General features: G+C 42.7%; 4 protein-coding genes across 4 annotated transcripts; 2 read left to right on the top strand and 2 right to left on the bottom strand.

Moving 5' to 3' along the window:
• Positions 1–21: 21 nt before the first annotated feature.
• BDBG_16862 (uncharacterized protein) lies at positions 22–4,523 on the bottom strand (the record flags this gene model as incomplete). The annotated part of the gene is made up of 9 exons (XM_002626413.2): positions 22–45; positions 116–140; positions 207–1,051; positions 1,161–2,213; positions 2,590–2,683; positions 2,774–2,877; positions 2,961–3,000; positions 3,099–3,926; positions 3,996–4,523. 9 exons carry the CDS (start codon positions 4,521–4,523, stop codon positions 29–31), a joined length of 3,534 nt encoding a protein of 1,177 aa, XP_002626459.2. The 3' UTR covers positions 22–28.
• Positions 4,524–11,184: 6,661 nt separating this feature from the next.
• Positions 11,185–13,118, top strand: BDBG_03622 (nitrilase). Its single transcript, XM_002626412.2, has 2 exons — positions 11,185–11,799; positions 11,946–13,118. The coding sequence occupies exons 1-2, from the start codon at positions 11,745–11,747 to the stop codon at positions 12,782–12,784; spliced, it is 894 nt and encodes a 297-aa protein (XP_002626458.1). The 5' UTR covers positions 11,185–11,744; the 3' UTR covers positions 12,785–13,118.
• Positions 13,119–13,178: 60 nt separating this feature from the next.
• BDBG_03621 (60S ribosomal protein L31) lies at positions 13,179–14,932 on the top strand. The gene is made up of 4 exons (XM_002626411.2): positions 13,179–13,265; positions 13,354–13,446; positions 13,995–14,069; positions 14,224–14,932. The coding sequence occupies exons 2-4, from the start codon at positions 13,357–13,359 to the stop codon at positions 14,428–14,430; spliced, it is 372 nt and encodes a 123-aa protein (XP_002626457.1). The 5' UTR covers positions 13,179–13,265; positions 13,354–13,356; the 3' UTR covers positions 14,431–14,932.
• On the bottom strand, positions 14,665–21,782 carry BDBG_03620 (uncharacterized protein). The gene is made up of 3 exons (XM_031721331.1): positions 21,716–21,782; positions 21,001–21,551; positions 14,665–20,162 (listed from the first exon to the last, which is right to left on the bottom strand). The coding sequence occupies exons 2-3, from the start codon at positions 21,123–21,125 to the stop codon at positions 16,436–16,438; spliced, it is 3,852 nt and encodes a 1,283-aa protein (XP_031577850.1). The 5' UTR covers positions 21,126–21,551; positions 21,716–21,782; the 3' UTR covers positions 14,665–16,435.
• Between the last annotated feature and the right edge of the window lie 946 nt (positions 21,783–22,728).

The following is a 22,728-nucleotide window of genomic DNA, read 5'->3' as shown; positions in this document are numbered from 1 at the left end:
AATACCCGCATGATAAACATGGTATTTTTCAAGCAGTATGGCTACCTGCGGATGATTCAAATTTAGAAAATATATATATATATATATATATAGGGCTATAAACCGATAGGCTTACTTTTGAAATTCCCGTTACATTCGCTCTGGTAAACATAGAATAGTAGGGAAAGGGGGTTAGGTTCGGTTTACCGGAACATTGAAACATTTACCAAAGCCCTAAAAGTAAACTGATCCCACAAACTATATGTCCGAATTACAGCGTAGATACGGTGTTCTGGTCCGACAGCGAGATTCAGATCCTTCAACCTCCAACGGTAGTCAGAGGCATTGAGCGGTGCCAAATTCAGTCCCCCTTCTTCGCTCTTACCCTGACAGCCCATAACGCGCCGCCCGAGGAATTTGAATTTGTTCGAGTTCGCCACGGGTGGTTGGAAATAGGCGCCGCGGTTCCAAGTCCTGTTGCCATCTGCGAGAGGCTGGCCAGCAGTAATAGCTTCCGTGCTGACTTGTTGGTAGAATGGGCTTGCGACTGGAACAGATTCATCACTGGCCTCGGTACAGATGGTTGTTCGAACCTCAGGGGTGTCTTGCACTCGCTGGGGAGCGTGGAATAGATCGATTTCGACTATGCACGAGGCCCAGGTGGTATGGGCGAATGTAGTCAAGTGTATTTCAGAGATCTTTTGTGTAGAGGCAAACTTAGGGTTGATCTCCTGTATGTGTTGGCCGGCCCAGATCAACCTCCACTGGTGTTGCCATCTCCCGTCGAATACAGCATCGATCCGTATGGGATTATTGTTGTTTGTCTGGGGACCACCCTCCCCACGACCGTTGGGCGGGTTTTTGGTTTCAGGCGGTGTCGTTGGATTACCTGTTCCAGGGGGTGTTGTTGGATTATTGGTTGTTGGGTTTCTGGATCCAGGGGGTCCTGGTGGGTTACTGCTGCTAGATCCAGGTGGCGCGCTGCTACTCCCAGATCCGCCAGATGGAACACTTGTTCCAGCTTCACCACCGCGCTTGTTGGTTCTAGAAGGCTTGGAACTCGTGTTTGGATCTATCGGGGTCAGTGAGCAAAGCGGAAATAAATAAAAGAAAGGGAAAAGGAAAGAAAGAGAGAAAATAGGGGAAAGAATATTATGGGCTGGCTCTTGATGTCTACATACTCCGATTCAGGGTTTCATTCGCCGTGGGAACCTTTCCAACATCTTGTACAGGAAGATAGTGAAGCAGTTCTCTCGCGTACCCAGCAGCTGCTGCAGCGGCGTATGGCTGCCACTGGTCATTCTTATGCGAGTCTGCGTAGTCACACAGTCCGCGGATCACGAGGCAGGGGAACTGATTCATAAGCCCCGCAGCCTCCATCTCAAAACAGATGCAATCTTCGTCGCTATATTTAAGAAGCTTCTCCCTTGCTCTTGCACTTTTGATCAGCGTGTTTCCCGATGCGATCACTCCGTAATGGATGCGTGGCTTGTCCGATCGTCGGGGCTCACGTTGTATGATCTTGGTCAAATCACATTTGGTGCATTCGGTCCCGCCTGCATGATCGTATGTAGCTTCGAACAAACGATCGTTCTTTGCTCCCTGGTGGACATAGGCTGCCGCGCCATCTCGGGCCTCGGCCATCGATGGCAATCGTTTGAGCATCTCGCTTATGTACATAGGAATTTTCGAATCCATCTTGAGGTGTTCCGTTTGGATCTTCCCGACCGCATTGCGGAGCAACTCAGGGGGACTATTGAGAAATCCTTTCCTCCGGAACTCATCGTCTGTCAGCGCTTTACCTAGATCATACTGAACAACACCACCGGTTTTCCCATCAGGTTTGCAGACTGCGATATCCCCGAGTCGGATGTCCCTGCCCTCTCGCGGGATGGCAGCTCCAATGCCAACCATGAGCCCAAATCGGATTTCCGGAAAAGTGGATAACATCGACATTGCGACTCCTGTTGCGGGCGTCGTTCCATATTCACCAGCTGGGAGGGATGCAATGACTACATTGTGGCCACCGATACGGCCCAATGTATACACGTTGTTGTCCGTCCGGGGTTGTTTGAAGTCCTTGGGCTCTTCATGTTTTTCCTCAAGCATCTCTTCGGCCGGCGCGCGCTCCAGAGGAAGTGCGCAAATCCATCCTATGGTGTATTCGTTGGAGCTGTTGAGGCGAGCCATTGCTGCAGATGATAGCAAGAAATTCAGATGGTAACTTAGTGAATCTTTTGTGAAAGGTTAGCCATATCCTCATGGTTCCACATTAAATAGTCCCATACTCTCTCTGATATAGGTTGCAAAGGGCAAACCTCGCTGACTTGGACGGCATAGCTAGCCAAGAAATACCAGCACGAACGGATTCCAGTGTAGGATGTTGGAGGGAGTGGGGGGCCGCATTCCACCATGCCTTCTCAGATCCGTGAAATCCGACAGGATCATATGATTCGTATTTTTATAATTTCTTTCTTTTTCTTTTTTCTTTCAATTTTTTGTAAGTTCGGCGGCAGCGGCGGAAAAGAAGGTGGTGTCGATGCCCAAATCCGCAGCCTCTGAATCTTTTGGCTAACCATAATCAATCCGATCTCCACTGAAATACCCTACCAAGGGCGAAGGTGGGTGTAGCAACAAATGGCACGCCGCCACGGCCTGTCATGAACCCCCTTGTTCTTCTATTTTCAGACGATTTTGAACGGGACTGAAATGCATCATAATCAGCTGTGTTTTTAAGGGAAATGACAGGGAAGTCACCCAATGGCGAACAACTACTCTGCATATCTTCACGTACGGTCTTCGATGTTGAAGCCGTTGGACTGCTGCGGTTGGTGTGGGCCTCATAGATACCAATAGATCTCGCAGCTCGCAGTGGGTATGATAAATTCATCAGGTATACTAGAAGTTACAAAATGTACTCGAAATTCACTCTCTTGTTCATGGCGAAGAAAATCGAAAAAGAAAAGAAATTTGCCCCGCACATCCCGATACCCATTCCCATCCAACAGACGTCATAGACAGCTGTGGGAACCAAAAACGTCATCGCAGACCTCATTCCTGCAACAACCCAAGAAACAAGTACGGCACCAGTTCTCCGATGTTGCTTCTATACCACATACGAAGCACCACTGTGGTAGGGTTCCCTTTTCCTCAGCTTCTGCACTAAGTTTTGCCCGGCGACCTTTGCTTCGTGGTCCAAACACGTGGGCCTCCAGAGCTTCACGGTCAGCGTTCACGGCATCAAGTTTGGGCAGCCAGCGAACCCATGGACATCGCCTTCTAACCCCCGCCATAACATGCAGTCGCATGGAAATATCTCTGTCAAGGGCCAAAAATCCCCCCAGCCCTTTTACAGGCTCGCCTGGTGAGTGCGCTTGGATGACACTGTAGAAAGTCTGCCCGATTTTAAGGCTCCTTTGCACCCAGTTCTCAGTTTGGGCAGTATAGAGAACGCCCATAGCCTCAAGCAGGACTGGGATTGTTACTGGCCGACTGACTAGGGCGCGCCAGTACATGATGGTCTGAAGGATATCTTCTTCCTGTACGAAGCGAAGAGGACGAGTCATGGGGCTATCAAAGTTGATGGCGATGCCACTGGTCCCTAAGCCCTTGCCGAATGCGACCAGATCAGGCTTTTCGTTGCCGTACTCGCTCCGTTGGAACGCAAATGGGGAACCACATCTGATGGCTGCAAGCGCCTCGTCAACTATAAACCAGAGCTTGTGTTCTGTGCAGCACGTCTGAAGCAATTTGAACCGCTCTGGGGAGAGAACTGAACCATCCTCTGTGCTGACTATATCAACAACTACTGCAATGCAGCCTTGCGCCTTTGCTTGTGCCAAAGATGCACTCAGACTTTCTCTCGTTATGTCGTCATCGACGTGAACCACGATTGGTTTGGGGCCAGAGGCGATGATCTGCATCTCCCATTCTTTGGAGGCATGAGCCTTTGAGTTAATGATTAGATACCGTTGCCCTTAGAACCTGTGAAAAAATCGTCCAACCCAAATACTCACAAGAGGACCAAACGCAGCCCCATACAATCCCTGAACAACCGCAAATTTTGGTTGCTCTACATGCAATTGCTCCCACCCTAGATAATCCAATACAAACTGCTGGATTTTCCTCCCGTCTTCCCCGGCGGATGAACTTGGAGCCAAAGTCGGATTGTTCAAAACTAAAGGACTGGTTGCGCAAGTGTTCTGAATCAGGCTAGAGACTGTGGTCGGAAGTAGTGCGTCGCTGACATGGCCGTGCAATGAAATTGGATAGTATCCGTCGAAGAAGTCCCGGAAGAGAGCAGTATATTCCCTGAGCAGGTTGTGGTAATTTCGCCGGACTCCGGTTGGGTCACGCCCATACTGTTCCCACAAAGGCAGTATTCGTTCATGATTCAAGACGCTCTGGGCTGAGTAATTGCATCCCCAGGAGTTGTGAAGATCGTGATCTGGAAGTAAGTCCGATGGTGCACTGTCCCGGCCATGGCTGTCCCCTCGGGACGGCGGAAGTACCCTCGATAAAACCGAAGATAGCCAGGACGACATCGCAAATGATAACGACAGATATCAGAGAAAGACAGGGCATAAATCTGCTGCAAAGGGTATGAAGAGACTGGGGGCTTTGGCACTAGCTTTGGTCATTTTGCCAGGAAAGTACCCTGGGATATACAATGGGTGGTCATCGTCTAAGATCTTGTAAATTGCGCCCCGATTTCTAACTGGGCCAGCTGATGCCAACTCACCAAATGTCGAATAACCGGGCAAAGCTATGTACGGGGTACGTACATAAACAGTCAGTTCAATGACATATCACTGTTTTTTGGTACAGGGTAATTGCATACAATTTTGATATTCTAGTTTATTCCAGGGAGTTAGGGCCGTCCCTCCAGATATCCACCCCTGCGGAGTCCTCCATAGCTGACTGTTGGTACATTTGCTAACCCGCAGTTTCCGTACAAGTCAGCGCATCCCCACAAACAGGAATGGAATTGGACTTGGGAGTTGTGGGTTGTAGGTGAACTGTTAAAATCATGGCCATTGAAACAGAAGCCTAGATTACAAAGGCTGTCCAAGATGTTCTGTTCTTCAATTAAGCTATTGCTCTTAGTTTTAGTTCGGTGTATTCGTTTTGAAATATCCAAAAAGAGATTGCTGCTCGTTTATATGCTGGATTCTGTTGAAATGTGTTCCGGGTGATTATCCTCATTGCTGTGAACCCAAATGTTGAGGCTGAATTATTTAAACTCAGCTGCTTCACTCCTGATCTCATTCAGTGAATATGATCATGACTAGATGAGTTAGGAGTCTCACTGAAACTATATGAGACTACCATCTTCAGCATGTATCTGTGATCAGAATCAATCAATGAGATCAATGAGATTGGTCTCAGACATTGATTACAAAGCAAAATGGTCACAGTCATGTGACCTTCATATCTGTTGGTTGATTACTACACCTACCCTAGTCACGTGCCACCCCAACCTATTCATTTAGTGTAACTCGCGTAGTTAGATTACAACACAACAATGTTATTCTTCAAGAGGTTATGAAGCTCTTCATAAGCAATAAATAACTGCAATAACATGCTAACTACATCTTCATGTATCATTACACATGCCTAGATGTCTTTTATTAATTAATTGAACTCATGGTGAACCTGAAATCAGGTGAAAAGCCTGACTTAATGAAGAATTACATGCTAATACATAGAAGAAGAAATTCACAAATATCTGAAGCATAAGAAGAATTAAGTATGAGTTTATCAATATCTACAATGAATTGAAAAGTGACTGTCTCAGAGATATTTGAGCTGAATAAAATCATCACAGAGAAATAGTCTGATAAGTTTAATAAATACAAAGACTCAGTTAAAGATATCAGTGAGATATCAGACAATACAGAGAACTCAAGTAATCAGAATAATAATAGCTCAGTGAGTAAGAAGACTTATATAAGGCTTGAAATTATAAGACTTCAGCATGAGATTGAGTATATAAAGATTAGTAAAGATGAGATTCTTATAAGTGATAAAATAAGAGTAGATCTGACAGAATATCTTTAATAGAAAGAGAAGATATCTGTTATAATAAAAGTTCTCAAAGAATTCAGAAGCTAAGTAAGACTTATCAAAAGATTAATAGTTCTCACTGAATTCATTAACTACTTAATATGAAGAGAGGAAATTCTTTTAACTGTAGAGCAGTCTGAAATTAATAATATTTTTAAAGATAATGATCTTGATGAGAATGTTACTATAGATATATAATATTTCTGAAAAGAACACAATCTTTAATTATATAATTATATATAGTTTATAATTGTTCTGCAGATCAAGACTTATTTCACTATACTTAAGAAGTTCAAATTATCAGCTTATACTTTATAAACTATTATAGAGAATAACTTTTTCAAGAGATCTACTGTATATAAAACTCATTTATTTAAAGAGCTTATTAAAATAATCTTTAAAAGTAAAGAATCTGACAGAGCTTTCATTGAATATCTGATTGTTATAAGAACTAATTATATTTATTTAAAATATAAGATTCTGAATGTTATGTTTTTCAACAGACTACTTATAGAAGTCAACAGAGATTGAGCCTCATTTATAAGAAATTAAATAAATTAAATTGATAAAGATAATACTTAATTTTTAGAGAATAATTTTATAAGTCTGTACTGTGATATTCTTTTACAGCTCTCTACTGTAAATGAAGTAAATACTGATATATCTAGAAATTCTATCAACAACATACAAGATAAGAATAAGAAAGATAAGAATAAAGAGAAAGATAATAATAAGAATAAGAATACTGAATTCAAATCTGAATATAGAAGTAATAATACAAGAATCTGCTATTATTGTCAAAAGATTAATTATATTCAGACTGACTGTTGAAAGAAATACTCTGAGAAATATTCTTTGAATTTGAATTTCAATATCAATAGAAATAAGAATAAAGACAAGAATGCAGAGAATACAGATGCTGCTTCTATTTATAACATTATAAAGCAAGTATTTTATATTAAAGAAAAGACCTATGTAAGTAATTAAATAGAAAAAGATATCTGAATTCTAGACTCTGAATTAAGTGCTTATATCACATCTCACAGAAATCTTATTATGACAAAATCTTAGAAGATGAAAGTAATGTTGAAAATAATAGACAGAACAGTGATCTCTGCTGCAGTTATAAAAGATACAAAGATTTCAGTGAAAGAGATAAATATGCTGTTAAATAATATTCACTATATCTCAAAGTTAGAAGTAAATCTCATGAGTATAAGTAAGCTTGTATATCAGAGTTATATCTATAAGCAGTTGATATATAAGAATAATTATACTATATTGATTATATCTTCTGACTGCATGTTCTCATTTACAGCAAGATTAAATGAGAATGATATCTATGAGATGAAAAGACTGATTACATACAGAGACTTGATCTGATTTACTATACTTAATGATAATTTTAAATCTATAAATATATTACAGATGAAAGATGACACAATATTAATACTATCTGAAAGAAATGATACAAAGATTATAAAACTTACAATGATGTAATAATATTAAAAGCTAGAATATCTGAATTTCATAAATATTACAAAAATAACAGCAGATTCATGACTAGAAATAAGAATAAAGAGTGACAGAGCTTTGTCATTCTGCAAGATCTGTGTACAAATAAAAATAACATATTCAATCTTCACATCTATGATATAAGCTGTTAAGTCAGTAATAAAATTCTTCATTGATCTGACAGAGAGTGAAAAAACACTTTTCAACAGAAATGACATTCTCACTAGAGAGAATACAAGCTACTGATTGAGTATAATAAACAATATAATTCATTATAGATGAGTAATTCTTATAATGAGAAAGAAAGAATCTACTGCAAGATTAATGAATTTCATCACAGATATTAAGATAACTATATAATATCAAGTTAAAACTCTACACTGAGATGATGAAGAAGAGTTCAAAAGTCAAGAACTTAAGATCTACTATCAGAGCAAAGAAATAATGTATGAAATGACTATATCTGATATATCACAATCAAATGATTCAGTGAAACACATGAATCAAATAGTAGTAGAAAAGATATAAAGTCTACTATTTAATAGTGAATTAGAAAGAGAACTTTGAGATGAAGTAATACAAGCTGTAATTATGATAATTAATACATTCTCAACATTAATAAAGATATTTAAATGTAAGAAAGAAACATTACTTACATCTTTTAAAGTGTGAACTGAGGTGCAATCTTCTATTCATTGAATATGAAGATGAGAGTGCAAGATCTACAAGAAGAATTTGAAAGTGTTGAATAAGCTCATGAATAGAACTGATAACAGAGAATGACAGCTGATTGAATATCAAGAATTACATTAATATTATATGTGAAATTCTGTTACACATCATCTTAAGATTGCATGAGATATCATATTTGATGAAGCTCTTGACATGAGTGCAAATACACCTGTAAATACAGTGAGAGAATTCAATGAATTGTCTAATGAATTGAATATTCTGAATATCAGAGAGAGATGACAGCACTGCTTACTATAACATCTAGTAAAGAAAAAGTCAGATGTTTTGAAGATGATTGTAAATAAGAACTTAAAGAGTGTAATTGATTCAATCTATCTTCTAGATAATAAGACACAGCTTATCATGAATAAAGAGTCTGAAAACTCTGTTAATAAGAATGATTCTGTTCTAAGTATTCTGACAGATTAATCAACTACACTGACAGAAGTCAAGAGAAGCTCAGACTGAGACTATTGACATGAGACAATGAAAAAGAAGATTAAGATATTTGAATAGAAGAAGATATATATTGTTGTTAAGAAGGCCCTGAAAATGAATATTCTTATAGATAAATAAGTATATGATTGAAAATTCAATAATAAGAAAGAAATCATTCACTTTAGAGCTCACTGAGTGATTAGAGAGTTCTTGCAACAGCAGAATATTCATTATACAAGATTATATGCTGCAGTGATATCAGAGTCTACATCACACAGTCTATTCACTATATCAACTGCTAAAGAATGAAAGGTCAAATCAATTGATTATATATCTGCATTTTTGAATAACATACTATCACAGAATAAGATGATCTATATACAACTGTTCACAGATGTTAAGTATGACAGGGAGAACTTGATAAGATTACTTCATCAGAGTCTATATAAAATGAAGCAAGTCATAAGAATATAGTATTTTCTCACAACAGAGTATCTGACTACATTGAGATTCAAGATATTATCTTATGATAGTGAATTTCTATATCACTCTGTTCACAAGATCTATCTGATATTGCATGTTAATAATTGTCAGGTGATAGAATCTCAAGAACAGCAATTAAACTGAGTATTGAAGAAGATTATAAGAGATTTGAGACAAAGAATGTTGAAGAGATCAAGTCATATCTTGAGATGAAGATTAAATATCAGAGAAATAATGATCTAGCAGTTACACAGAGCTGTTATATTGAGAAGATTCTTGAAGATTTCAGCATGAATAAGATAAATCCAGCTGACACTCTGATGATAGTCAGCATACAACTGGAATTCTCACCTGATGAGAAGAGAAGATTGAATGATGACTTTACAGCTAGACTGGCCACTGAGACCATGAATTTCATGTTTAGTCTCATTTGATCTGGTCTCATACATTTCTTGGCGTGAATCCCGCTGGGACTGGCTATCAAAAAAACATGTAAAGTGACTATATATCAGATCTTAAAATGAAATCATGACTTGAAAAAAATGAGAAAGTGATCTCATTTAATTCCATTTAGTTCCATTCTTAGCATAAAGTTACTATTTTTAGACATTTTAAGGTTTTTTTTAGACTATTTTTAATTTTTTAAAAAGTAACACTTTTTGATAACACTCAAATGAGATTTAAAGTCATTTAAAGCAATAAAAATAATTTAAATTGAGAAGTGAAAATCATGATCTTATTTGGAAAATGTGACAAGAGTAGACAGTAAGTTTCACTGAGACAGTATAAGACTACTATCTAATGTTAAAACTGTGTAATGAGATCAGTCGAATTGATAATGAGACTATCAAAAAATCTGGTCCTGGTCTCAGACACGGTCACACAGTCAGTCTATTTACAGCTACAAGATATCATCAAGAATTGAGATCATTGCAATATTTAATCTCAAGCAGCTGATCAGACCTGACATTCACAGTCAACTATCTCTTGTGTTTTAACTCACATTTATATAAAGCATGTTGAGCAGCGTTGAAGCATGTCCTACATTATATCAAGAAGACAAAAAACCATGGCATATTATACAGAAAGAAGATCAGTGATATAAGTCTGAGTTCTGTAGCATACTGCAATTCAGACTGAGTGAGAGCAGATTCTCAATACAAATTGACTACTGACTATGTTATATTGATTAATGAGTCACTGATCTCATGGCAGTTGCAGAGACAGACATCTATCATCAAATCAATCACAGAAGCTGAATATATTGCAGCTAGTGAGACAGCTTGTGAGATAATCTGATTGAATGATATGTTATATGATGCTGAGTTGATGAATGATGAAAAAGTGAAAATATGCTCACATCTACAAGTTGATAATAAGGGAGCAATTGATTTAGCAAAGGGAGAATCCTTAACACAAAGATCACACCACATCAAGATTAGATATCATATTCTTCATGACTTGATTGAAAAAGAGGAAATCATGATGAAACACATTGATTCTACAGCAAACATAGCTGATGAGCTCACCAAGTCACTGGCGAAGCCTGTGTTTGAAGATTTTGTCAAAAGAATTGATTTGAAAGAGATCAGAAAGAAATGATTGAATGATAATAATGATACAGCAGATCAATGAATTTTGCATGTATTTCTTGATTTCAACAGTTATTGCTGTACGGATGCCTTTCCTAATGAGGAAATCAGGGTCTGATTCATGTAATTAATTATTATTGCATTTTTGAAAGATTTGAGAATGGAGGAGGCCCCGGGTGGCGGCTTATTATAGGCCACAGTGTAGCAAGGGGGGGTGTTGGTTGATTACTACACCTACCCTAGTCACGTGCCACCCCAACCTATCCATTTAGTGTAACTCGCGTAGTTAGATTACAACACAACAACGTTATCCTCCAAGAATATCTAGGGCAATGATATTGTAGGCTACGGAGTAAGCGCACTGCTGGTATAAGGGCCGATCAACCCGGGACCCCCAACAGATATCTATCTATACAAGTGTTTTTATGATTAAAAAATCTTCTATATACAGTTGCTAACTGTTCGGAATGCCCCCTTACTTTTGGTGTCAAGCTTCTCATTTTCAAATATTGATGGGCCAACTGTTTGGCATATTCTATTCAACTATGTCTCTAAATGACTTCAGCACTATAACTAGTTATAGCATTAACAGTAACAATCATTCTTAATCTGTCTTTCAGAGACCTTTTTTGAATAGATATGTCATGCATTCTAAATATTCTCCTAATTATTACTAGACAATGGCAGAGATTATCATGATCGCCCAAAAAATGAAATTTAATAATAAAAAATAAAAAAGAATAGATAAATAATCATGCATCATGATATGATGATGGCTTAACTTATCCTTATCAACTTCAAAGCCGAGCCTATGTTTAGCCGAGAGTCAACCCTCTATTTCTTGAGAAACCCGTACAACTATCAGACTAGCAATTGTCATTCATTTATCGCTGGTTTATCAGAGCAAATCCTCTCTTCGCCTCCCACCCATTAGATATCATGGCTGCTCTTCTCAAGAAGCCGTTGAAGCTTGCCCTGGTGCAATTGGCCTCAGGTACGATCCAAATACGCGAATGACATCACCTCCAATTTACCCCCTCCTCACCGCAAAGCAGCTTCTCCGCGATGGATGGATATTCCAATGAGACTCAAGTCTTGAATCGAAATGCCCTTCTCTAACATCATGATAATATGATACAGGCGCAGATAAAGCTCTCAATCTCTCACACGCGCGCACCAAAGTGCTGGAAGCCGCAAAGGCTGGCGCATCCCTCATCGTCCTACCAGAATGCTTCAACTCCCCCTACGGCACCCAGTACTTTCCAAAATATGCAGAGACGTTTCTCCCCTCTCCACCTTCAAAGGAGCAATCCCCATCCTTCCACACCTTGTCCACCCTAGCCTCAGAAGCAAAGGCCTATATAATCGGCGGCAGCATCCCCGAATTCGCCCCAGAGAGCAATAAATATTACAATACTTCCCTCGTCTTCTCCCCTACAGGCACACTGATTGCCACCCACCGCAAGACACATCTCTTCGACATCGACATCCCGGGAAAAATCACTTTCAAAGAGAGCGAGGTGTTGACGGCGGGTAATAAGATAACCATCGTTGATTTACCGGAGTATGGCAAGGTTGGTCTAGCTATATGCTATGACATACGCTTCCCGGAGTCTGCAATGATTGCGGCACGCAAGGGCGCTTTCCTATTGGTATACCCTGGCGCGTTCAACATGACTACGGGGCCTCTGCACTGGTCATTGCTGGGACGGGCGAGGGCGATGGATAATGAGGTCTACGTTGGTCTGTGCAGTCCAGCTAGGGATATGAATGCCACGTACCATGCATGGGGCCATAGCTTGGTTGTGAATCCCCGGGCAGAAGTTCTGGTGGAGGCTGCAGAGAGTGAGGAGATCGTTTATGCCGATCTAGAGCCCCAGGTGATTGAGGATATTAGGAAGGGCATTCCCATTTATGAGCAGCGGCGGTTTGATGTGTATCCTGATATCAGCAAGGGGGATATCAAGTTTGAGGAATGAGGGCATTTGACAAATAAGCTATTTACTCGATTAATGACATGATATATGAAGTACGGTGAGAAGGGCAAGCTCAATCCGTCCGCGCCTCTGCTCCCTAGAACCGCTTGTGACGCATTTGAATCGACTCCATACAATTTCTTGGGCCCGCCGTGGATTCCAATCCGTAGTTCATGGACTTAAACACACAATAGCAAAGACACAGAACATATCAAATGCTATTACATAACCGTAAAATGGCAAAGCATATAATCTAATAGATCGCAGCTGTCCTGGGAGATTTTGCATTTATTTCCCAAACAGGAAGGAGCGGAATTCCATCACGTGATATTCAAGCACCCTGCCTAATTTGGAAGTCTAAGCGAGCCACACTGCCGTCTGCTCTCGCCCAAAACTTCACGATCGTATATCGAAGATTTCGCACCCGCAACGACGACGACAACGACAACCATCCATTCTCACCAAATCTCTGCCGCCCCTTGTAGTAAGTCAATTAAGTAGCCTACACTTTCAATGCGATATTAAAGGAAATTTCGACCGGCTAACCAAGCGCTTGCTTATCTTTAACATAGGCCATGTCCTCCGCCAAAGCTGGAAAGAAGAGCCAACGCTCTGCCATCGCCGACGTTGTCGCGCGCGAGTACACCATCCATCTCCACAGAAGAGTATGTGCCACCAGTTTGACATCCCCTGACGGAGAAGAAGAATAGAAGAAACGTGAAGGACACTGCACATCGTCCGGGGCGTTTTATACCCAAATCAATGACCATTTCCGTCTTTCTGCGAGTATGCAATGGGAATGGGAAATATGGAAAGATTGGACAGATGAAATGAAACCGCAAAAAGAAAAAGAAAAAAAGAGAAAGAAGAACAGATAGAAGGGAAAGCGGATATGTGTTGTGGCCGATTCGATTAAATTCGATCGCGAGGGTCTATACTGCCAACGTAAAGGGAACGACGCGAAAAGACCCACAACACATACATGATGCACATGCGATCTTGTGAAGATCAAAGTAAGAGCACAAGAAAAAGAAGAAGAAATAAGAGCACGAATTGGTTTTATGAAGTCCACTTTCTATGGCCCCTACCTTGCAGAAGCAAAAACAAATTGATGGATGAAAACTTTTTCTCCTTTAAAAAAAAAAAAAAGCAATTGGGCATTTCGGACGGAAGACTGATTTTTACCTCTCGCTTTTTTCTTCGGGATTTGTAGGTTCATGGTGTCTCCTTCAAGAAGCGGGCTCCCAGAGCTATCAAGGAGATCCGCGCCTTCGCTGAGCAGGCTATGGTACGTTTTCATTCCAACCTCCTCCTCCTTCCCAATTTTCCCCTCCTTGTGTTGCTCTCTACCTCCCCTCCCCCCAAAAAAAGAAAAAAAAAATTACTCGAGAAATTCTAACCATTATTGGGGCCATCACCCCCCCCCATATCTCCACGAACAGGGCACCAAAGACGTCCGTCTCGACCCACAGCTGAACAAGAAGGTCTGGGAATCCGGCATCAAGGGCGTCCCATTCCGTCTGCGCGTGCGCATCAGCCGCAAGCGTAACGACGAGGAGGGTGCCAAGGAGAAGCTGTACTCTTTCGTACAGGCCGTCAACGTCAAGGAGCCAAAGGGTCTGCAGACATCCGTCATTGATGAGGCATAAGAGGATTTGGCTTTTCAGTTGATTTCTTACGCGCGGGACGACATACATGTGTGTGTGTGCGTGTGTCGTAGTGTTTGGCAAGGCAGCGTGGAGTTAAAACCTTTTTCCTTTTGGGACCCTTCTTGTCCCTTTCTTTTTTAAAAAAAAATGTGATGTATGTACCTTATAGAGAAAAAGGAAACAACACACGCGCTCTTATCACAGCGTAATGTGAGGCGCCACGCCAAACAAAAATGGGATTATTGAACAAAAGGGTCATGCCTTGAATGGATGTTTTTCACAACTATATATATACCTTTACGCCCCTGCGTCAACCATGTTATAAATACAGAGAGTATCTTGAATGAAATAAAGTGCATCCGTCCGTGCTCATCGCCGGAAAACCAAAAATGTAGATAGAGAGAGGCCATCCCATCCATACATAATAACACCCACCCACCCCTCCACACGTCAAATTCATTTAAGCAAATTCCTCGGGATGCTTCCATTCATTCATTCATTCATCCATCATTCCTTTCCTTCCCATTCTCAAAATCCGAAACTAGATATGCTAGCCTTAGACGGAACAACACAACACCTTTCTTCTGTAACAAAATAGTAAGTATCATGTAAAACGTCAGGGGAAAAGACATAAAGGCGAAGTCGTGATGCTAGATAAGAAAATTGGGGGGGGGGGGGGGGGGGGGGGGGGGGTGGTTCGGTTAGAAAGGCGTTCAACAAAGGCAATAATAACAGACAACAGCTTGTCAAAGTGCAGGCTGCAGGCATGCTGAGGGAAATTCTCGTTGAAAGGGGCGTGAGCGCGTGAGCGTAACTGGAGTCTTCATTCATAAAGATCTTGCAAAAAAAAAAAAATAATAATAATAATAATAATAATAATAAAATAAAATAAAATAAAAAATAATCATTCAGGGGACAAGAAAAAAAGGAGAGATATGATCGTAAGGCCGGAACGAAAAGGGAGCTGGAGAGTATAGGTACATGTACATGTACATACATATATACACAATAAATAAAGACAGGGAGTTGGACGGGATGGGACGGGCTAGCAAGGGGGGCATGGAGAGAAAGTTGGAATTTGAAACTTGCAGCACAGCCTAGGGTTTAAGAAAGCCGCGGGCGAGGGAAGTAGGAGGAGGCAAAGGGCAGAAGATAGATATAAATGAGCTAGAGAGGGAAGGAAGAGGATGGATGAATATGGTGTCTTTTCGTTGTAAAAAAATATTTCTTTCTTTGCGTTTGCACCGGGCCCAAGTCAAGTCTTAGATAGAGCATAACGAAAATAAAATAAAATAAAGCATCAGATGTTGAAAACCAGCTTGCTTCTTCATTGCAGTAGACGACGCAGAGGGAAATATGATAGGAGTAACATGGAGAAATGAAGAAGAATGGAATAGAATAGAATAGAATAGATATTCGCCAAGGGGAACGAGGAAGTAGAAAGAAGGGAACAGAAAAATATTGCTATGTTGTAAGAAGCAGACAAGAGAGTAGAAACCATGATGGCAAAGAAAATGAATATGAATAATAAACAAAGTAAGAGCAAAACAGGGAGATATATCGAAAATTTGGAGTATGATAGACAAGAGGGAAAAGAAGAGACAAATATCAAGAGAGGAAAGACAAGACAAGAGTTAATAATAACGCCAGGTTGTGAGTGTGTTTTGACGGGCCTTTGAAAGGGTGGAAGGAATGAAGTAAAAAAAATGAACAGACAAGAAATGAGCAAACCACATCCACATCCGCACCTGTTTCCAAACATGAAAACAAGACCGGACCCTCGGCCCTCATTTATAAACATTTTCCCAATTCCATGCTCCCTCATCATACCATACCATCTTTCTTTCTTTCTTCTTTCATTTCTTTCTCATCCCACTCCATCCAACCTAGCCCTAACAAACGTATAATTTATGAACCAAACCGGGTAACCAGGGTTACAGCATCTGAAAATGCTCTGCCAAACCCTCGTTTTTAACCTCACTTGCAACATAATTCATCCACCTATTCATGTCTTATACTTCTCCATAACCTTAGCAAGCTCCACCGCAATATCCTCCTTCTTAACCATCGCGATCCAATTCTCCGGCTTCGGCTCCCGCGGTACTAGAAACCGAACCGCACTGCCCACACTCTTATAGTTAATTGCCGCCACAAGGTTCGTATTAAGCAGTACTCGCCCGCTCGGATCCGCGCGAACCAATATACGCGATCGCCCTGTCGTCTTATTCTTCAGGATACGCAGCAGTCCCACCCCTTGTAACAGCCATTTCGGCGTTTCATCATCGGCGTCCGGCGGAACACCTAGCTTCAGGGTTTTGGCGCGAGCTTCGAAGACTTCGTCTTCGTCCTCTTCGCCCGTGCCCCCGCGGAGTAAGTCAACTTGAGGAAGTTCCTCGGTGGATTCCTCCGGTTCCTCGGCGCCTGCTTCGGAGAGGTTGGGGGTTGTAGCGCGGCTGACGTCGGCGGATGTGCCGGCAGAGAGTGGGAAGGGAGAGAGTTGGGCGCTGCCGTTGGGTAGGAGAGAGCTAGTCGCCTTTGAGAAGAGGGACGAGGTGGTTGCTGAAGCGACGGGAGCAGTGGGTGTGGATGTGCCTGCGCTACTGGCAAGTATGACAGGTGGGGAGTTCGCGTCTGAGGCTTCCGGGCTAGCATTTGTTGGAGATAGAGCTCCTGGGGATTTGAAGTCGAATCCGTTTGAGAACTGCGGGGTGCCAATGGACGCTGGTGAGTTGAACGAGGAAGCAAATTTAGATCCAGCGAATAACGATGAAACGGCCGAATTTGAATCTTTTTCTCCAGGGCTCGGAATCGCGACCTTGTCCTCCGCTTCCAGCACATCCTGACGCACTGGCTTGCCACTCTGATCTAGCTCTACTCTGTCAAATAGACTGCGCCCACCATTGGTCGTAGGCGGTGGCGTCGCGGAAGACTCAGATTCTCCTTCTTCTTCTTCGCCTTCTCCATCGTCTTCCCCCGCCGAAGCATTGCTTTCAGTATCGTTCTCGCTCTCAGATCCCTGCAATGAACCAGAGGAAGCAGCAGTCCCCTCAGCACTGTCCTGTGTGGAAGAGAGAGACGAAAACGGGGCCGTGAATCTCACGGGACTATTTCCCCTTTGTGATTGGGATACAAATGATGTCGCAAACATTGTCACGGTATCAGAAGCTGCACTCACACCAGAACCGGAACTAGTATGGCCATTATTACCTTTCTTCTTCTCACTGTTGGTACTGGATTTCTGAAGTGGGCTCGCTCCGGCCGTAGATTCACCAGTGGATTTGCGTCTTTTCCCACTGACATTGCCAGGTTCGCTGCGGCTGCTAGCGTCGTCTTCAATGCAAGTCATCTTGCGCTTTCCGGATGGAGAAGCAGTTGAAGAAAAATTAGCACTTGCACTTGTAGATTTCTCGCCAAATAAACTGCTACCACCCACAGCAGCGGGGGATGAGGAGACCGATGCGGCGTCCGTTTTATGCTGACTCGTGAAAGTGGGGAGACCCTTAGTACGCTTATTATGTGAGAAATCTTCTGCAACATGTCCATCTTCCTCAACTGCTTTCCGCTTCTTTCCTGTCTTAGGGACCACAGCCAATCCCATCGGAACGCCGATATTTTCACGCAATCTCACATAGAATTCGACCAAGACATCAATATCGTCCGACTTGGGGTCCGCTTCTGCGACACGCTTCTGGAAGGAAGCATTCAATGCGTTCAACCGCCACTCGGTGTCGAATTCCGCTCGTTCATCGTTGTTAAGTTCTCGTGGGATCGCCGGAGGGCCGTATGAAGCAAGTCGGGATTTAGGGACCAAAGGTTCTTTTCTCTTCAGAGGAGCTGGTGCTTTCGTTGGAGATGTGTCCATCGCCTTGGTGGTTCCGGCTACACCATTGGAAATTTCAGAAAAGAGAGGCTTTGGAGTGAACTTTTCAGGAGGAGAAGTGGAGCTCGCTTGAGGTGTTGATGGGGCCTTTTCTGGACCAGCTGAGGTTTTAAATAGAGATGGTGATGGAGTGGATCCAAATAAACTGCTAGGTGGTTGTTGAGCTTGTGACAAAGACGTAAACGGCTTGCTGGTACCGCTTGGCGTGGTGTCAGTTGCGGCCTTTGTTTGAAATAGGCCTGTAGCACTTTGGGCAGCTTCCTTTGTCTTCTCTCCATCGGAAGTTGCTAAAGCGCTTTTTGGAGTCTGGAAAATACTAGTCGATGATGGAGTAAATGAGAAGGTGGGTGCACTGGGAGTCGTGCTAGTAGCTGGGGTGTTGAAAATAGAGGTGGGTTGGATAGTTTCGGCAGGTTTGCTAGCACGGCCAAATAATGAAGTACCGCCGCTAGGTGTAGATGGAAAAGGGCTGGCAGATGGAGTCGCAGCTGGAGCAATGGATGGGCTTTCTGTCGGTAGTTTTTCGGCTTCTGGCGTAGGCGTAGACGACGCTTGGGGTTCTTCCGGCGGCTTTGCAATCTGTCCAAACAATGAAGCTCCAGGGGTGGTAGGAGGCTCTGGAACTGCGGATTTAGTTGACGAAACTTTATCTTCAGTTGCAGATGGCGCTGATGACGGCTCCTTGGGCTTCGCAGTGGTACCAAAAAGGCTGAAGGGAGCGGGCGCCGGAGCCGGAACCGGGAAAGAAGTAGAAAATGACGCTCCTGACGAAGTTGTGGTGATTGCGGTTGCTGCTTGGTCCTCAGGCTTACTCGCCTGTCCAAATATTGAGCTACCAGGAGCAGTGGAAGGGGTAAATGAGAATGTCGCAGGCGCAGTTGAGGAAGAAGTGGGTTTTGGAGTCTCATCAGGCTTTTTCATGGCTCCAAAGAGAGTTGTGCCGCTGGATGGTGTCGTGATGAAAATGGACGAGAATGGTTGTGAAGTAGATGACGTAGCAGGTGCGGCGGGTTTGAAGGCGGATGTCTCAAATATAGACGGCTGAGTTGTTGAGGAAGTAAATGATGGCTGCGAAATACTAAATTGATTGGCCCTATTTTCACCAGTGCCGTTACTTTTGGCAGGCGGTGACATTTGCATCTCGTCACTTGGCTTATTAGCTTGAGAAGAAGCACCGAATATATTTGTGGACGGTGTCGACGGTGTCGACGGTGTCGATGCGCCAAAAATGGTACCTCCAGTTGACTGGCCGAAAATAGGGGCAGATGTTGATGTTGGGGTAGAAACGGGAGGTGCGGCCGAAAAGAGCGAAGCACTTTTGGGCGCGGAAGTGGCCCCAAATGTGAAAGGGGTCTGCTGTGGTGGCTGAGAAGATCCAAACATTCCACCCGTTGGCGCTTGCTGACCAGCTTTGTTCTGGGCGTCCTGGTTTGTAGCAGTCCCAGGAATATTGAAGGTATTACCCTGGAAGCCCTGGAAACCTCCCGTTGATCCCTGGCTCTGACCAAACCCGGAGGACATACTAGCGAAAGGATTCTTTATTTCCTGAGTCGTTGATGGTGTGAAACTGAATGATGATGGTGCAGAACCTGCCTGGCTACCAAACACCTTGGGGCCCGAGTTGTTTTGGTCGCCAAAGAAAGAAGATTGTGGAGTTGTTGTTGTACTAGTGCCCGGGCCCGTCTGAGGGAAGCTCTGAGCCTGACCAAAGCTAAAGCCGTTTGTCGGAGTCGAGGAGGTAGGGGGAACAATGTTCGGGTCGATAGCGCTGAAAGGACTGGTAAATGATTGTGAGGTAGAAGACGCAGAGTTTGGTGAGGCTATGCGAGTACGTTGCCGAGCCTGCTTGATTCTGTAAAGTCATCAGTATAGGTGCTTATTGGAAGTTCCGTCTAGAGAGAGAAGAACGAATAAAGAGAACATTGGTAATCATAAAAACAGCAGAGTGAATAAAACTCCATCGTGCCCCAAAACAAATGTCCCAAACTGTGGGTGCGACTTGCCCGTCACTAAGCTAGCCGCAACATGTGAGGTAACAATGACAACATCTTGGAGAATTTCGCAGACTCCGACAAAGCTTTGAGCTCGCGCGCGGATTGATCATAGCCCTTGGACTGAAAAGGTGGGAGAAACGCCGACCAGATAGGAGTGAAAGGGTGTCCACGCAGAGGCAGATACACCGACTGACTGTACAACATGGGGGGAGCACGGAGTCAAGGTGTTGATATCGAGGCCGCCCGGTGTACACTTCAGGATGAGTGTAGCCAACACATGCCAGTTAAAAGTTTCAAGCAACAAAAAAGACAAAAAAAAAAGACAAAAAAAAAAGACAAAAAAAAGCATAAGGAAAGGAGCGCTGGGGAGCGGGGACCATTGCATGATACCGGAAGGTTGAAGACGAAATAATAAAATCAAAGCACAGACCAGACCTGTTTCTTGCTTGCAGGTCTGCATGGTGAATTTTTCTGGGGCACACAAGAGGATCGATCTCCAAGACAAGGCAAGATATTTCAACCAATGAATCGGTTGGCTCATATTTGCATGAGACTTATGATGTGATGAAAGGGAAAAATGAAAAATGAAAGCAATCAAAGCAATGAAAACGGACTTGAACGTCTTTGCAAAAGCAAAAACTGAAATGGAAATGGAAAATGGATTCAAACGGACATATCAAAAAGGGCACAACTCACTTTCTACTAGCCAACTGCGCGGCCGTAGCCCGCTTGGGCGTATCAGCTGAATTCGCAGACATCTCGTTTCCGAAACCACCTGCAAGTTCCTTTCCACCCTGAACCTGGGCTGCTCTTTTCGACATCGACAAGCGGATTCAACGTATGACGTCGCCAGTCCCTCCTCTCCTCCGCAAAACGAACCGAACCGCGGGGGAAGAAAAAATCCTTGGACTCTGATTCCAACCCCAATATGGTTCCGAGACTGCTAGATGGGTTTTTTTTGTAAGGGGAATATGGAGGAGATGTGAGAGCGAATGGACGATGCGCTTTTCAAAGTAATTCGAGTTTCCTTCCTGAATGTTTTTCTTTCCTTGGGTGTGTGTGATTGGGGAGAGGATTTTTCGAGTATGAGGGATATTATTAGGACATCGACAGGGAAAAGAGGTGTGCGATATATGTTGGTGATTTACCTATTATGATCGGTTTCGCTGAATGCCACTGTGATGAGAGTGAAGGGAGGTGGTGGTGTTGTGTTCAAAGGGTGAATATTAACTGGGAATTAGTCGCTTCTATCGAGGGAGGTTAGTATTATTTCTGTTCTCTTGCCAATAGCGTTACTTTTTTCTTTCTTTTCTTTTCTTTTCTTTTTTTTTTCCCTTCTTTTTTTTCTAATTCTCTTTCCGTATCTCGGGTAGTCAAAATGGGAATATCCTTTGTTGGTGTGGTAACCCACCTTTAGTTGAAGAAGGCAAAAAAAAAAAAGATTTTTTTTTTTTTTTTTTATTTTTTTTTTTTAGTTTGCCCCCCAAAACACCAACGCGACAGTGAAGAGGGAGGGCGGCAGAGACGACCAGGAGGGCTGCAACAAGGCAAAACAACCGCAACGCTATGAAGTGGGCAACAAGAAGGACGGGGAAGTACAGAAACTGCTGAATATTAAATGAGAGGAGAGGGTCGAGGTAGCAAGTTGCTGCGAGGCGGCAGTGGGTGGAGCGTCGTAGTATTCAAGTCGCAGTGGGGAGGAGGAGGAAGAAAGAAGAAGAGGTTGATGGATGAGGTTTGAGGCTGTAGTCGTCGAGGGCTGGGCAAAAAAGAACAGAACAGGGCAGAACAGACACACGCACACGACACACGACACACAACACACAACACACACTGCTGCTGCTGCTGCTGCTACTGCACTGCTGCACTGACACTAGTTACTTAAGTAGTTTAGTAGTTAGTAGTTTCTAATAACTACAACTGACACGGACGGACAGAGCGCTGGCTGGCTGGCTGGGGCTGTAGAGCCGCCAAGACTACGGGCCTGGAGGAGGGCTGGCGGGTTCCTGTTTGGGTTAGCTCGGATGACACATGATGCAGACCTCTCCAGCCGGATACATTTATCTCAGCGGGCTCAGACCCTCTGGCTCGGTTTGAACGGGTTGCAGCATTATTATTAACTAATCTGGCATGACACTAACCTACTTTTGATACAAGTCATGTGCTCAGAGCAATCCTTGCCAGAGGATCTGAGAAGAAACAGTTTCATCTTCAATGAAGATTCCTGAGATTTACAAGGATTTTTCAGATTCTTCAACTTTAACTTTCTATTACTATATATTCATATATCTTTGAGATTTGAAAATCACCTTAGCTTATAGCTAAAGAGAAGAAGAATAGAAATATTTCTTTAATATTTTAAAAAAATCTATATTTAAGATAGATGTATACTCTTGAAAATAATCATATTTTTTGATCTCAGAA

The sequence above is a fragment of the Blastomyces gilchristii genome (genome assembly GCF_000003855.2).
Source record: "Blastomyces gilchristii SLH14081 genomic scaffold supercont1.5, whole genome shotgun sequence".
Lineage (NCBI taxonomy): Eukaryota > Fungi > Ascomycota > Eurotiomycetes > Onygenales > Ajellomycetaceae > Blastomyces > Blastomyces gilchristii.
This window is presented reverse-complemented; position numbering and strand designations above follow the sequence as displayed.

Excerpts from the sequence above, each read along its gene's own strand:
- BDBG_03620 (XM_031721331.1), bottom strand. The coding sequence starts at position 21,125 with ATGTCGAAAAGAGCAGCCCAGGTTCAGGGTGGAAAGGAACTTGCAGGT. Across the intron at positions 20,163-21,000 it reads GCGCAGTTGGCTAGTAGAAA|AATCAAGCAGGCTCGGCAAC; the intron begins GTGAGTTGTGCC and ends ATGACTTTACAG.
- BDBG_03622 (XM_002626412.2), top strand. The coding sequence starts at position 11,745 with ATGGCTGCTCTTCTCAAGAAGCCGTTGAAGCTTGCCCTGGTGCAATTG. Across the intron at positions 11,800-11,945 it reads CCTGGTGCAATTGGCCTCAG|GCGCAGATAAAGCTCTCAAT; the intron begins GTACGATCCAAA and ends AATATGATACAG.
- BDBG_03621 (XM_002626411.2), top strand. The coding sequence starts at position 13,357 with ATGTCCTCCGCCAAAGCTGGAAAGAAGAGCCAACGCTCTGCCATCGCC. Across the intron at positions 13,447-13,994 it reads CCATCCATCTCCACAGAAGA|GTTCATGGTGTCTCCTTCAA; the intron begins GTATGTGCCACC and ends CGGGATTTGTAG. Across the intron at positions 14,070-14,223 it reads CCTTCGCTGAGCAGGCTATG|GGCACCAAAGACGTCCGTCT; the intron begins GTACGTTTTCAT and ends CTCCACGAACAG.